At 41.0% G+C, this 16,428-nt stretch overlaps 2 protein-coding genes across 2 annotated transcripts in view; both read right to left on the bottom strand.

Moving 5' to 3' along the window:
• Positions 1–2,448: 2,448 nt before the first annotated feature.
• On the bottom strand, positions 2,449–11,263 carry LOC142079056 (leukocyte elastase inhibitor-like). Its single transcript, XM_075142567.1, has 7 exons — positions 11,209–11,263; positions 9,507–9,682; positions 7,368–7,505; positions 6,459–6,576; positions 5,726–5,868; positions 4,796–4,963; positions 2,449–4,054 (listed from the first exon to the last, which is right to left on the bottom strand). The coding sequence occupies exons 2-7, from the start codon at positions 9,672–9,674 to the stop codon at positions 3,653–3,655; spliced, it is 1,137 nt and encodes a 378-aa protein (XP_074998668.1). The 5' UTR covers positions 9,675–9,682; positions 11,209–11,263; the 3' UTR covers positions 2,449–3,652.
• Positions 11,264–12,043: 780 nt separating this feature from the next.
• The window catches only part of LOC142079054 (heterochromatin-associated protein MENT-like), a 39,036-nt gene continuing 34,651 nt past the window's right edge, over positions 12,044–16,428 (bottom strand). The window contains exons 6-8 of the mRNA XM_075142564.1: positions 16,115–16,257; positions 14,305–14,472; positions 12,044–13,387 (exon numbers count right to left, since the gene is read on the bottom strand). Of these exons, the coding sequence (XP_074998665.1) occupies positions 12,983–13,387; positions 14,305–14,472; positions 16,115–16,257 (716 nt within the window). The 3' untranslated portion in view covers positions 12,044–12,982. The remainder of the gene's footprint in view (positions 13,388–14,304; positions 14,473–16,114; positions 16,258–16,428) is intronic.

Genomic DNA, 16,428 nt, shown 5'->3' with positions numbered 1-16,428 from the left:
CAAAATGACTATCATTTTCCACGATATGAGTTAAAAATAAAAGTGATTATACAAGCTGGTTGTTTGAAGTTCTAATTAACCTGAAGATACAACATTTTGTGGCTGATATGATGAATTCATCATCTGAATTGCCAGCAGCCACTGCGCATGTTCAGCGTGTTTCCAGATAGGCTGCGCTCTCCAGGATTTTGGCTGTGGTTTTTGTCTTTTATTGTTATTAAGTAGTCAGGGATTCCATAGGCCCCTTAATGAATATGGATAAGAATATGTACTTAGTTGGTACCATAAGATGACATGACAGAGCTGGACAGGTTTGCTTACAGTAAAAAAAAACAAAACAAAACAAAAGCCAGTTTCTGATTTCGGTTGCACCTTTTTAGCTCAATAGGTTCAAGTGAATTGCAACGGTCTTATTGCTGTCTGATGAAACCATATTAAAAAAAAAAAGACAAATATCTGTCTCCAAGACATCTGGGGTCTTGATCAGGTTTATGTACTTTATCAGGATTTTGGTCATACATAAATACATAAAAACATTTAACAGTGAAAGTATTACTAAACATGCTCTGAGTTAACTAATCTATGTAAATTTATCTCTAGGATAAGGTGACTTAAAACCCAGAGATAACTGTCCACACTATGGTATTTACTTTCTAGGAAGAGCAACTTAAACTGTATGAATCGTATATAAAGCAGCCAAATGGTGGTGGTGGGTGGTGTGGTTTTTTTTTTAAATGGCTGAAATCAAAGGGCTATCGTAAAGAGTCTACGCAAGCAGTAGTACAAAGTCTGCCTTACTCATCACATCGCAGTGAGCAAATGTTGCTCTGAGTTTTGGATTGTTATAAAGCCTGGTCTGCTTAAGAGAGGCCAAAATGGAGAGTGAACTCCATCCGCTGTAATCCTCTCTTCCACTGGAAGAGACTTACAGGTAGTCTTCTCAAACCAGCAGCCTGTTGCAAATTGGTTTTGACCAGGGAAGTTCATGCTTAAGTGCTTATTGATCCCCTCCTAGGAAATGTAACTACAGTCAGTCTGACTTTTTAATCTTGCAGTCTCCTAGATTGATATGAACAAAATATTTTATATATGGAAAGTATTTTTTGTATATTGTGGGTGTGGGTTTATGACTCCTACTCAGCTAAGACTAAGACTAGGCTCCTGATTTTATATGGAGACTTCTGATGTGACATTCTCTCATCTTGTACGCTGTATCTTTAACTCATCAAAATTACAGTGTCTTCCTTGGTCTTCAGTTAAAGCATCTCATACTGAAAAATTACCAAGCTTTGAACGCAGTGAGACCTGTGTTCATTCAGTAGTTCTAAAAATAAAAAGTCCTTCACATGACCTAGTTGAAGCAGCATTTTATTTTTTAGAAATGTGAATATAGTGGGCATTCCACCTTTCCCTGTTGGAGTCAGCCCTTGCCAGTCACTTGTCCTGTCAGGAGCACAGAAAAAAAGCATTAAGGAAAAACACCCACCACAGTCTTATTGTGGGACATGAATTATGGGAGGGGAATATTTGCCAGTAGGTTTGCTGGGTTTTTTTAAATGGTTGAATGTGAAGCAAATAATGCTGACTTTATTGAGATTCTTATCGCTGAGGTTTTATTTTGTGCCTCCTGTCTGTAGAAAACCAAATGTGTCTCAATAGAATAGCTCAGTTTCTGAATACTGAGACCAAAGTAATAAAGAAATAGATGAGTCTCCTCATGAAGCTACGCTGATTTGTACTATTATGCAAAGTTTTCTCTTTCTTCTGATCTCCTGGTAATTACAGCCCTAAAAGCCTTCAGACGTCATATATCTTGCATGCATTGACTTAGTTTAAGCATATAAAGATAAGGATGTAATTACAATGGAGTTTTTGAGCCTTACTTAGTCAAAACCCATCTATGACAGCAGCAGCTTTATTTGCTAAAAGGCTGAAGACGAAGGCCCAGAAACCCAGAACTAATGCAACATCAAACCATTCCAAACTTGCACATGGGTTTTGTGCTAGTATTTTTCTCACTTATTTTTCAAAGCATTAGGTTTTCAAAGCGTTCAGCATAGAAGGGGTTACGTTCACATCTGCACTCTGCAATACATGTTCTTCTTTACAAATTTACCAGAGCCTTTGCAATGGAGGTATTGCTAACACACGGAAACATGTTTACTAATGTGCAGACCAAGCACTTGTGTCATTGCATATAAACCGTTACTCGCTCCCTGTTCCCTGTAGGTGCTAGCAGCTGGGGTCGTTACCCTTACAGGGGAAGCTGATGGTTCACGCAATCATCTCTTCTACTGAGTAATTTGTTTTTCAGTGTTTTCACCTACTCTGAACAGGCCAAGGACTTCATACAGCTGATAACACCTGCTGCACCAGTGGTTTTCTTTGGAGCTAGCCTTCAGGTAGACAGTTATTTTTGTACTCTGAAATACTAAACGGTTGCAGAAATTTCCATTTTGAACACAAGAAAAAGACTTTTATTTGTTGCTTAAAGACAAAACTAATATACAGTTTGCAATTACAGAAATTATTGTGCCCCACCTAGAACTGAGGCTGTACCGGTAAACGTTACAGTACTCAAGATATACATGATACAAGCAAATAACCTCCAGAAATAAACACAGAACACTCACAGTATGTAATTACAGTGGCTCCCAGGCATAAGGCTGTTGTACAGTACAAAAGGTTTGCGTATAAAGAGGCAGTGGAAGTCAGCTCAGTAAATGTTAAATCCTTGAACGTAAAGAGACACATCAGATATTTACTGCAGATTATACACAGTCATCCTCTGGGAAGCTGAAGTATTTTTTGAGAATCACGTAGGTTCTGGCCAGAATCTAATGTCATTCATACTGAAAGCTTCTGAACTTGGCAGAAAGGCACCCATCAGCTTCAAGCACCTCCAAGCCCTGACACATTTTCATATTTTCAATAACTAAAATGGCACCAGACTGTACCTTTTAAAAATCCTCTTTAAACATGTCACCTAAAGTTGTTATTAATCTCTTCTCCTCCTCCTCATTCAAAAGCTGTATTGCAAGTTTTCTGGCTAATGACTGGAAGGGGTTACTTTTGTTTAAATAGCTTAATCCTTTCTCTATTAATAGATGTCTCTAAACAAATGTTATCTGACCTTCTATTTCACAACAGAACTGAGTAAACTCAGCTGTTCAGGAACATGCCTTTTGGTGCCTAGAAGTATTTTATTAAGATAACTTTGAAAAGCAAGACTTTAGGGGAGGAATAGCTTTGCAAGAACATCCTAGTATACATGGATAAGGAATGACTGGATTATGCTAAGTTACCACGATGGGGCTGTCAACACAGAGAAACCCATGCAAGGATGCATACAGGGTGATCCTGTGCTTTAAAAGACACAGGTTTCTTCCAAGAGTATTTCTATTTCTAGTCCAATTTCAAAAGATTTCTTCTGCCTACAGTTAAGATTTTCCTAGTTATTAAAGATGATGTCAATCTCACGAAAGAAAAACAAATTACTCCTCAGTTTCTCTGGGATTGTTTTAATGGGAAAGGCAGATTCTCAGTCAAAGTTACTAGGAGCATTAACTTTCTACATCAAAATCCAACTCATTCGGGAGCAAAGCTTTCATTGACTACAGCAAGAACTGGTCTGCAAATGCTAAGTTCTCTTCTACGGAGAAGCGTATCTGCCAAAGAAAAGTATGCTTTGCGTTGGGTTGTGGCGAATAAAGAAAAGGAAAGGATGGTCAGCATTGAAATTCTCTTCCATAACCATACAGAGCATAGCAATGCCAGCAGTGGCAGCTGCAGCTTCCGTGCCTTCCTCATTCACTTCTACAAAAGTCTTGTGGACAATTTTAGAGAGAAAGAGGTCACATGCCCCTGACATTCCTGACAAGTCAGCCTTGCCACTGTCAAATACATCCAACAAGCCCATAGCGGCTAAATCTGATTTAAGGTCGTAGCTTTCTTCTAGCTTAAACTTTGGCAAACGCACATGAACATCCGTGGTATATAGATGCTCTGGACATGTCCATTCCTGGAGCTTCTCTAAGGTAAGCTGCTTTTCCAGCTAGAATTAAAAAGACAGAGATCATAACATATCACCAGTGTAGAAATATTTCATTTTCAGTAATATTTACAAGGCTTTATAGAGCACTATACAACTATAAAGCAACTATACAAAAATGACCATACCCGTATCTTTGATAGCTCTATATAGATCAAACAAATGCTATTAAGTGGAGTCAGTGCAGGGTTTACTTTACAAAGTAATACAGACATTTGCTTCTTGCTGCAATGTACAGAAGGGAAAAACATGCACTGATAGCAACTAAACCCAGTCATTCTTATTGTTTAACTAAATGGAATTACATAATTAGAAACAAGTAATAAAAATAATCATCAGAGAGCTCGACGAAGCTGATGTGTTCCTGGTCATTTAATGAAAAACAGTCTCACTACTTTAAGGCTAAGAAAACTAAGACTCTCAAAGGTAGTGAAAGAAAAGTTCTGTCATTAAAAAAAACAAGCAAGGCAAGTTAATTCTCATAGTTAACTTTTTGTTTTCGCAGTCTCCCTCATGGTTCTGATCAGCAAGCCAAAGGACACACGACCACAAGCTACAAAACCAGAACACAGCTTCTTTTCCTGATGCAGCACGTGCACGTATTCTTTATTGCAGTGCTAGTAGAGCATTGTCTAAATATATGCTTGATAGATATGGGGCTCTGAGAACACGGGTTCATTAAGGCTTTAATTTTGAACGGCTGAACTTATCCATTAAATAACTGCATTAGCTTAGATGGGTCACCTTCTGCAGTCCAGTGGAGTCATCTTCAATATCATCAGGTAACAGGATGATCATACTAAGTTCGCTTCCATCATAAGGCAGCTCTAAAACATGGATCTTCACTTCAGGGATATACCCAAAACGAAATTTGTTTTTCTGATACATCATTTTCACTGTCTTTCTTTCATTCTGGATGGATAAAAGGGACCCAAAGTAACAGTTAAGAAAATACTAATTTAAAGAACTGATAGGAAACAAGCAAGTTAAAAATTGCATTCTTGCCAAAACTCTTCCTCCATTGTATCAGGTGATTATAAAACTGCCTTTGTCAGACTCCTGACTGCCTGTTTAATAACAGTTTCTTCTGAAGACATAATGAGTTTGTATTATATTTGGTTCTCCTTTGAGAGGAGCACAGTCCTTGCATAAACTGAAACAATGTCTTCGAGTTGCTGTACCTTTATATTGTTCTAGCCCCAAAAATGACAATGTTAAAAGTCAACAAAGATCGTCTCTGTTCAGCATAAAGCAGATGACTGTATACAGTATCTTGTAAAGGTGTTAACATAAGCAGAATATAGAACAAGAAAATGGGGCTTAACCAAAATGTGCAGTCATTTTAATACTGTTTACCTAGCATCACAAACAGGCACGGTTCATAGCAGCTGAAACTGCTAGCGGACAGAAACTCTGCGAGGCACAGGCACGGTCCTAATCTATACATGAGAATTGCCTCTGATACTATTCCAGTAAGTGAGAGGACAAATAGCTTGCTGAATACAGAAAAATACTAAAATCGATAAAAAACCCTTCGGGTGAACTGAAAACAATCATGCAAGACTTTCTATTTATATTTTTTTATTATTTTATCTGTAAGCAAAGCTTCACTTTAGCACCTATATTATTTGACCTTTTCATTAGATATATACTACCAAGACATATCTGTATTACCTTATTTAACCGAAATGGCATGTCAGTGGTGTCGGCTTCTTTAAATTTCTCTGCCCAGTTCCCTTTGAAATAAATAGCATTCACCAGTACGAGCCTGGTCATGTTATCAACTGAGCCTTCAGAGAGCAGATTAGGGATTTTACCTTCAGAGGGGGCAGAAAAAAAAAGTCACAACAAAATCTTGTAATAAGTTGATGGCATATAAAACATACATGAAGAAACCGATGCCATAGAAATACTACAAATCTAAAACTCTAGTCCATTCCTGTAATAAAGTGTGTTTCAGTACCTGTCTCTTTACTTCACCATACTTTTTCATAGTACACACTACTATAACTTTTGATATACAGTAATTTGATGAAAATGGATAAACTGTCACATATGACTCATCATACAAGAACTAGAAAACACCCAAATCTAGGATTACTGGATTTAGGAATATATATACGATATGGACAGGGACTGTCTAAAACAAATGCTCCAACTCATGAGTATAAATCTATGTTTAGGCACCTTTCCTGCACTCAGTGGCCTGAACACAAAAAATGGAAGTGTCTCAGGACTTACGGAACTGTTTAAATGTCTCGCTTAGGTATTTTCTGGTTCTGTTAATGCATCAAGTGAATATCCCAGGGCAAAATTAAACTCTTCTAAAGGTGGCAGAAAATAAAGCCTATTCTTGCTCCCAAAGTATGATACACTACCAGCCACTTCATTAACCAAAGTAGTTTACCTTCAGTTTTCTCCTCTACCCACTGGTTAATTTCTTTCCTGGCTTCTTCACAAGCCTGAAGAAAATCAACTGTAGCCAAATCAGCTCCATATAATTTCTGAGTATTAGTCAGGAAATCCTAGATTTTGGAACGATAAGAATAGCTTTCATTGCACGAAGATAAGAAAACATCTCTTTATGATGTAGATAAGGTGCATGTCAAACAGATCACCTGCTCTGAGGTGGGGCTCTAACAGTGCACTGCCTGAGGGTTTCTGGGGTTGGGTGTTCTCCTCTCACAGTATATCTGCCACGTATACAGCTGATGGGGTGCTTACTGCAGGTGTTGCAATATTTACCTGTCATTCTCCCGAAACAGGCTCAAGCACAGCTAGGATAAAACAAAACTCTCCAAAAGAGCTGAAGAGGGATAAAAATAGCAACCTAGGTACACACAAAGGTATAATTCACTGGTGAAGAGGCGTGTTGCTCAGACATGTTGGGCATCCCCTCCCAAATAAATACAGTGTTTTCAAAAATATTTAAGTAATGTGGTACTAGACCAATGAAAATCCTAAAAAGCTGATTACAACAGACACAGAGCTGGTTGCATCCTAAAAAGCTGGTTGCAACAGAGCGGGGTGTTATGATAGTTACTGTAAACTAAGAACCTAGACAAGTGATTTTTCTCTTGAGCCCAAGAGCAGCAGAACCGAACAAGCAATGAAAAGGATTTGCTGTGTAACATCCTTTAGGTGAGATGCACGGATGCCTACAGATACGGAAATGCATATGCATGTAGCAACACTTTTGTCAACTGCCCAGTAACATTTAGAAATATGCCTAGAAATATTTCTACTTCATAAATACTCAAATAGCTGCATTTTCCCACCAGGTTTCACCACACCACCACGATCTGCACCAGCGTACCGGCAAAAAGCTGTAGGACTTCTCTCCAAAAAGCCGATTGGCAATCCGTAAGAGATAGGGAGCATTGCTTCTGTTTATATCCGTAGTCAGAGTCCCAAATCTTGAATGAATATCTTCAACTTTGTCAAAATGAAGCGTCTGAAATAACAGAAGAGAACTAGTTGCTGCTAATACTGTCTTAAAAGAACATACAGGGTATGTATAGAGTGGGTCTGATCCAGCAGGTAGGTAGGTTGAAGAAAGAGAAAAGAAGAGGCTGGAAGCTGCTTAGAGACTTCTGTAAAGCTCAAAGAATGAATGAAACTGTTTCTTGGTGCTACGCTACCTGTGTCAGCCACTTGTATTAAGCTCCTGGTTTATATGTAGTCACAGCTGAAGCTGTTGATCATAACCCCAAGTCCTGTCTGCGTGACATCCGCGTGCCTCTCCTCCATGGACCACTGGGCAGGAGGGACTCATTCCCAAGTGGGGAATTGAAAAGAGAGACGATGCCATAGAGACACTTGAGCTTTCTTGCTTCCCCCTCTGGCCCAAGGGAGCCTGAGGTTTTGCTTTTCAAAACATACAATCAAAACTAGCACAGGTGAGGTCTTAAGAAAACTTAGAATAATTACCTTTTATGGTTTTATGAAAATATAACTGCTTTTATATATATTACAAAAAAAAAAATCATCTTAACAATCAAATGCATCACTGCAGTTTCTCTTTACCGGTACCTCCTTTCCCAGAGGCAAGCTGGCTAGCCAAGGCTTACAGATAGGACAACAGGAGCTGCCAGACCTCATTGACAGGGAAGACTAGACCAAAGCAGGGACATTCACATTCAGACTTAAATCATGTATCTCTCAGTAGGGAAGACTGCTGTGAAACAGCCACTGGATTCAAAGGAAAGCCCTCATTCTATCTCACTGGGTTTTTGGTCAGGCTTTGCTGCCCACATTAATGCAAGCTGTGTTGTACATATGAATAGCCGAGCAAAAACATCACGGAGGCAACTTACAATAGGATTATGATCACAGAAACAAGTTTCTATGTGCTTGCAAACAGCCCTTGACAGTTACCAATCACTGCCTCCCTAATTAGCTATGTTTTCGTAAGTAAAGCCCTATGGTACAGGAACACGCATTGTTGAAGGGGGCTGTGCTGAAACACATTATTTTCCCCAAGTTCCTTCTGCATGATTTCTGCTGTCAGTAGGTTTATCCTAGGCGGGGCCGTCAGTTTGATTACATGGCATATATGTTCAAAGTCTGTTTGTACAAGTAGTGAGAAAATAATTTTATTGCCTTATTCAGTAAGCACAGCACCACTCAACAGTATAAAACACTTCCTCCTAAAGTCCAGAATACAAAGATGAAATTATTCATAGGCAAGTACATGATGATGACTGCAATGAGAAGTCTCATACGCCCTTTTGCACTAGCAGGCATTAGCCTAACAAAGGGGAAAAATAATAGTGACCGAGTCCCTTCCGTGCAGGAGGCTCAGGGGAAACTGGCACACTCCTACGTACACCAGTTTTGCAATTTGTAATGAGTTTTTTTGAACTATCCTACCTAACCTAAGGCTATGGTAAGAATAAGCATGTGGGCTCAGGTCCTCTGAGGTATCCAAGTGCCTAGCTGTTACTAAGATACTGATACTTAGGTAGCATCATCGTGTATTATCATAGTTGTTCTGCTTTAAATATAAAACTATATATTATTATTGTGTTTCTTACAAAATACACAGTATTATTAGTAATAAGCACACCATACGTAACCTTGTATTACAAAGCAATAGTTCTTTGTCGAAACATCTCAACAAAAACTAGTAAGGCCTTGCTGCTGGAAACTCCAGTCAATTTAAATAGAGACTGATTAATTAATGAAATCAGTTTCCTACTTCAAGAATTAACTTAATAAATGTAATTAAGTGAGAAACAAGGGCCATAGCAAATATGGAAAGAGGGCGCTGGAGCAGGGCAGGCAGAAGGTAACTGCAGAAAGGAACCCAAGGAAGACTCGGTGAGCATGACAGAAATCTTGTCCTGAGCACATAAAAATAATACCGTCCTTTCATTTTCCCTCCTCTAAAACACAACAATTTTTAATATCAATAAAATATGAAGCAAAAGAGAATTTTTTTTTTTTTACCAACCTTCAGCACCTGGGCCTCTGTATTGCCTTTGGCCCCTAAAAGGACCATGGCCAGAGCAGCAGAGACACTGACAGGAGAGAAGAAAACATTTCCTGTTGGGTTGGTCTCATTAAACCTTCTGAGCAGATCAAGTGCAAATCTGCTGTTGGCATTACGCAGGTTTTTCATGGTTATAGCTGAAAAATAAAACAGTCAGTAAGGACTCCGGGAAACGCTCTTCAAAAACCTAACCTAACCTTGTGGCACTCAGAGTAAAGACTGGATTAATCAGGTTGCAGCTGGGCACAGGAACAGCAAGAATTTCATTGTTAGTGCATCTTCTTCAAGAAAAAAATCAGTCACATTGAAAAAGCGTATTTTTTTCCACGTAAGTTGTATATTCCAACCTTCCCTATCACAGTAACTTTAAAGACATTATTTAAAAAAACTCCTTGCCTTCTACCTTGAAATGGGAAGTATGTGTGCTGTCTTTCAGCCCCACAGACCCAGCACACCCCAGAGCTCACTCATGCAGCTTTCCCCCATCTTCTACCCAAACCCTGCACAAAAAGCATTCACAGCAACTGCTCAGGGAGATTTAGACGCCTTTCAGCAAGCTGCCTGTCTTCATGGCACAAACCATGCCACAAAAAGGCGTCAATCCTGCCGAAGGCTTAAGTATACGCTTCCCTTCAGCAGTATACAGCACCGCTATTTTCACCAGCCTGCTCTGCCGAGAACAAGCAAGTTACCTGCACGCTGCATCCAGGTACAAACGCACCCCAGTCCCAACAGGGCTGAGCAGCCCTAAAGGCATGGGCAGAGAGCCCGGGGGTTTTGCTAGCCGAAGGTGACATACCGGCTAGCGAAGGCAGAAGCGAAGCACAGAGCAGACAAAGCTTCAGGGCTGACATTGCGCAGCCGGAGCAGTGATTCGTTTTGGTGAGATGCTCCCCAGGAGGCCCTTGGAGCGGGGTGGGGTGAAAGATGCCAGGGCTGGGTCAGGTGCAAAAACCTACGCAAGGGCTAGTGGCAGAACCACTTGATGCTGTAAAACCTTCCTGCTCGCCTAGCTCAGATTCCTGCTTCTCTTTGCTTGCTTGCAGCCGGGCTTTTGGATTTGGCTGTTTCTAGCTTGTTTCCTCAAGGAGTTTCATTTTAGAGGCAGGCATTGTCTGCCCCCAGCAACCAGGGCAGCAGCCCGGTAACGCCGTTACAAGTACTGACCAGACCCAACTACACGGAAGAGTTTGCACCAGAATTTGCGTATTTCCAGCACCCTCTTTCTACAGGAATTGCAAAATAACGCTATCTGCTTCCACCGCCAGACGGATAAAAGCCCTGCATCTTTGCAATGTTCTTTTATCTAGCTCTGTGCTAAAAAAAAAAGAAAAAAACAAGAACAAACAAACAAAAAAACCCCACCGAAACAAAAAAACGCCAAACAGAGACCCAAAAGCGTACTTTTACTTTCGTTTACTTACACCCGCGCACTGTGCAAGCCTTTCACTGAAACCGGCCGTTTTACAGCCCCCGCCCGAGGCTGCCCGAGGGGCACCGGCCGCCCCCCGCAGACCCCGCCGCCGCGGGAGCGGAGGAAAACTTTCCGCTTTTCGTCTCGTTATCGCCTCGTCGCTGTATCAAGCACCGGGGGGCTGGGCTCCCCCGACCCCCTCCCGCCCCGCGGAGCGCCAGCGCAGCCGAGGGCCGCTTGCCTGCCTACCTGCCCGGGCCGGCGCGGATCGGAGCGGTACCCTGCTGCGGGGACCGCCGAGTCCCGCCGCGCCGGGGCGGGCCGAGGGGCGGGAGCTCCGGGGCCGCGCCCGCGGGGGAGGCCTGGATTTCCCGGCGAAGGGGAGGAGGGGGCCTCGGGAGCGTGATTAAAAACCAAACCTCTCCTGCGCGAGCGGTACGGGAGCGGGGCGGTTTTGCCCCGGTTTTACCCGCTTGGCGGGGCCGTCCCGGGTAGCTCGTCTCTGCCTTCCCACGGCGCTGCTCTATGTTTAGGTCACAGTTATCTTTGCTTTTTTAATGTAAAGAAAGTAACAGCATGGAGGGTTCTCTTCGGTTTAACCCGATGTTTGTTCTCCATCAGCCCTTCATCTGGCCAGCGGGAGCACCCCCGCCGGAACTGGAGTTGAAGGTGAGCACGCTGTCCCCCCTTCAAATAATGCTTTTATTTTCTTCACTGAGACAGCTGAGGTACTGCGCACTGAATTAAGCACTAGGGCAATCTAGCACCCTTCGGATGATGACCACTAACGCTTGATTGGGAGCTGTGCACAAATCCAGAGGTAGCGTTGGAGTCCTGCCCAGAAACAAACACTTGCCATAGGACTCCTTTGCTACAAACCCTTGCAAGGCCAAGCCCAAACTTCACGGCAACTCAAGTCAGCACCTCAGGTTGGCAGCATTCAGAAAATCCCATGTTTAACAATGAATTCCACACAAGCTACATAGAAAGCAGATTGTACTCTATCAGGAAATAATTGTTTTCTTCATACTACAGATAAATTATGCTTTTTTTTTCTTCATGATTAAAAAAAGCAGCAGAGTCCTACAGCACTTAGAGTTCTTTTATTATTTCAGGAACAGAAACAGCAAAACAAATCACTGTATTAGGAAAGCTATTTCGGCTACATCTTTGGTATTACACAGTTAAACTAAAATGTTTCAGAAACCATGAATAGGAAAAATATAACAATAGCAAAAAGTTAAAGCTTTGTCATTTAAATATTGCATAGGCACCATATGCTTTTTCATTACATTCTTCATTAAAGGACTAATAAACTAGGTGATAGGTAATAAACCCAGGTGTCCTGTGGTGATAAAATAAACAATGATCCTCACCCACTGAATACTCTGTAAGGACATTTGGTACAAAGACATACTTTTATTCCCATTCTTGCCTAAAAGTGCTTGTCCAAAAAACTCTGTCTAAAACTCTGTCTAGTCAGGATGCTTAGCAACACTTGGAACAGGTTGCCAAAGACTCCTTTCATCTCTAGGGAATGCATCAAGACATTAAATGGATGAGTCTGGAAGGAGGAGAAAGGAAGGGAAAAAAAAAAAAAAAAGGTGGGATGGGAGGAAAAAGGTGGAAGGGAACTAAAGATGTGCTCCAGCCTCATCAGAAACAAAATTAACTTCTTCCCTTCCTATGAGATGTCACTGCCTGACTTGCTGGCTGGCAGCCACAAAAAGTGAAGTGCGAGGGGGACTACAAGGACAGATGAAGCATGCACTGAGCAAGTGGGATGTCCCTGTGTCAAGACCTCTGCACTCAGGCACACAGGGCAAGAGAGTGGCTGTAAATGGCAGTTGCTGCATATGTCTACGTGGCTCTGTTATTCTATTCAAGTCTAAGATGAAGACCATAGAAGTGGATTCAGGCACAGTTGAAAGAGGCAATTATAGTGCAGAAAAAGAGTAGTCCTATGCTAGAGAAACAGAACGTTACTGTGCAATGGCGGCTTTTCTGCCAAGACACCTCCTTTTTAGGGAGAGCAAAATCTGCCACAGAACAAAATGCTAGAAGTTTTGTTGTGCCGGATAAAGAAGAGGAAGGGATGATCAGCAGTGAATTCTGCAACAATCCTTGCACTGCGCAGCAGCATCACTCCTGCTGTGGCAGCTGCTGCTTCAGTGCCTTCTTCATTGACTTCCACAAAGGACTTGTGAACTACTTCAGAAAGCACCAGCTCGTTGCCAGCTGAGATTCCCGAGAAGTCTGCCTTCCCTAAGTCAAATGCGTCAGGCATTCCCATGCTGCTCAGAAGGGGTTTCAGATCATAATCTTCTTCCAGTTTAAATCTAGGTAAAGACACCATCACCTCTGTACAGTCCATCATTTCAGGATTGATCCAATCTATCAGTTTCTCATATGTAAGTTCTCTTTCCAGCTAAAGAAAAACCCGAAAGTTACATAGTTAAAATGAGAAGAGAGTCAGTTTTACACAGCTGAAAGTGGCGATTACTGTGTTTGTTTACATAGTGCATAATATGCATCTTTTTTCCAGGGTTTAGAGGGTCTCAAGCCAAAAGTGCAAGTTATACTTCTCACTTAGACTATGGCCCCAGCTGAGATCAATTCCATATGCTTTTTGGTAGATACAATAAGGACCAGTCCCTTCCACGTAAAGGAACTTTTATAAAACACATTAGATTGGGGTTTTTTACATTTTTACGTATGGGAAGCAAACGCACAGGAGAACCGACGACAAGGTCCCGAAAGAACTGAATCCAGTTCTTCTGTCTCTTAACCACAGGATCCTCCTTCAGGTTGACAAGCTGATGAAAAAGTCTGCTCACAATGCCCTTTGCAGTCAGTGTTAGAAAGCCTTATTAATAAATTCCTTGTCCAGAGCATGAAATAGCCAAAACTTGTATCGTATCTCCACAACAGAAGAGATCCTACACTTTCCTGTGAGCCTGTTTCCAGGTGGTGGGCCAGAGACAATCTGTCAGCTGTTCAGAATGGAAGATCTATGGGACAAACTATAGGGCTTCCCAAGAGCTCCCCCAGATCCCCTCTCACCATATATGATGCTCACCATAACCACAGCTAACCTCTGCTCCTGAGGAGGGTCAGGTCTTCTTCCGGAGCCTCTGGCTAAGGGGGCAGCACACACCTTGACCAGTAGTGAGTGATACAACGCATGCCAATCACTTTGGGGGCAGGGAGGTGTGCGACATTTCAGCTGGTGTTGAGCACTAATGACGTAATAGCTTTGGAATTGAACTGCAGGTCTATATGCAATATCAGACTCTCTTCCCTGGAAGGATACAGACTATCTTTGCATTTAGCTCAACAACTTACGCTTTCCAAGCCAGTGGATTCATCCTGGATTGTATCAGGGAGCAGGATGATCATGCTGAGTTCATTACCAACATAAGGGAGCTCAAGGATTTTGGTCCGGAAGTCCCCAATATAGGTCATGTTAAATCTATCCTTCTTTAACATCATCTGCACAGGTTTGGTCTCTTTCTAAAAATAAAGAGATGTCAACAGATAATACTTAGCTAGTATGCTGGTCTCAAAATACGAAGCAGGCATCCACTTACTCAGATTTTTTAGAATTTGACTAAAGAGAACTAAACACACCACAGAGTACAGCCCCACCACTGTCTTTTGTAAAGTAAGAGATAAGAAGTAAGGATCCCTGAGATTTAATTTTTAATTACTAATGTGGAAATGTCTGTGAAGTTTCCTTTAAGGCAAAGACACATAAATTTGCTTAAGAACTAGTGACAAGCACTAAACAGAGCTGATAAGAAGCACGGCCTGTGTTCCTTGCTTTAAATGAATACAAAATAATTTCAATGTAGGTATTTCCATTTTTAGTCCATGTGGCTCCAAGTGCTGTAACAAAGAGGAATTAAAATATTTTTAAATTATACTAAAAATGCCAAGAAAGTGAGAGCATTATTCTGAATTCTTGAAAGTCACATGGACAGTAAGGAGGGGAAAGATTTTTTTTCCTCGATTTCATTCTCTGCTATCTCCTTCCATTATCACATGGAGCATCAGCTACTATTCTTTACATCATTATTTCTTCCTTTTCAGTTAAGAGTTTCATTGCTTTCTCCCTTACCTTCATGAGATAACCATGCAAATAGTTTTTTGTTTTTAAAATAAAGCCCACTGAAACAATGCCCACAGACAATATGGCCAAAATTATTCTGCAGCAGCAATGACATATGAAAAGGATGGATAAGCAAAGAAAAGGCCACACAGCATGTGAAAATCATCCAGTGAGTTGTAAGAAGTGCAAGAGTCACAGAAATAATGTCACAGGATGCTGGAAAGGCTCCTGGGATGTTAAAGTAAATCTTTGCTGCTGGGCAGATTGTAAAATAACTAGCTTAATACTTCATGTTGCACCTGGGATTTCCAATTGCTCATCTGAGCCTTTAGAGACTTCTGTAGCTCATCAGTGGCTAGTCATTAGTAGGATGAAAATACAAACTCAAGCTATTCAGTTTTACACGGAAAGAGATGTGCAGTTGTTTGCATATCTAAAAGCGAGTTCCTTAGGTGAACCAAGGCAGCATTCCCCAACCTTACATCTTACAGCTTTCTCCAACAGTGACCTGGATCCCAAAGACTCTGATCTTAAAATAATTGACTGAAGAAGACTTCCATCAGAAGTTTCTGCACACGTAGAAGTGCTCTTTTCTGCCTACAACCTAACAGAACATTTCTTTTCTTACACACACCAGTTTTATGCTAAAATAATCAAGTTCACTAACTTCTGTGAAATTGTTCACAACTCTGAAACAGCCTGACAGCTTCACTCAACTGTTTCCTTCTCCTCAGTTCTGTTTTAAGTTCTGTAATCATGTAGAGGACTACCTCTCTCAAACAAACAAGAAGGGTAAAGGAAAAAAGAGACAATGAAAGAAATACTTTATTGTTATATTAAAGTTTCTAGTAATTATGTGAAACTCAACAGAAATTAAACAGAAAAAGTGTTCATATTAAAGAGAGGGGATATAAGGAATTTCATACAGCCTACGCATGGTAACCCTGCTTGAATGATTTTTTTTCTCCCCCTTCAGAGTTAAAGGTGTTCATTTCAGAGTACTTCAGAGTAACAGTGTACTGTCAGCATTTTATCACATCATACCTTGTTAATTTGAAATGGCATTTCTGCTGTTCTCTCTTTGTTGAACTGCTTTTCCCAGTTGCCTTTGAAATAGATGGCATTCACCAACACAAGTCTAGTCAGTGAATCGAGAATTCCCTCTGCCAACAGGTTCTGAATTTTACCTTTTTAATACATAGAAAAAAACCCAATTTTTAACATTTTGGCATGTATCTAATTATTATCTAGCACAGTATCTATGCCGTAATTAATACACAATAGATAAGAGAATTACGTACCAAACAGAGCAAGAGCTCAATGTTTGGGTTTTTCTAATTCACATCTTGAAATAGCTG

This window comes from Calonectris borealis, chromosome 2 (assembly GCF_964195595.1).
Source record: "Calonectris borealis chromosome 2, bCalBor7.hap1.2, whole genome shotgun sequence".
Lineage (NCBI taxonomy): Eukaryota > Metazoa > Chordata > Aves > Procellariiformes > Procellariidae > Calonectris > Calonectris borealis.
This window is presented reverse-complemented; position numbering and strand designations above follow the sequence as displayed.

Excerpts from the sequence above, each read along its gene's own strand:
- LOC142079056 (XM_075142567.1), bottom strand. The coding sequence starts at position 9,674 with ATGAAAAACCTGCGTAATGCCAACAGCAGATTTGCACTTGATCTGCTC. Across the intron at positions 7,506-9,506 it reads CAGAGGCCCAGGTGCTGAAG|ACGCTTCATTTTGACAAAGT; the intron begins GTTGGTAAAAAA and ends CTGTTATTTCAG. Across the intron at positions 6,577-7,367 it reads AGTCCTACAGCTTTTTGCCG|GATTTCCTGACTAATACTCA; the intron begins GTACGCTGGTGC and ends TCCAAAATCTAG.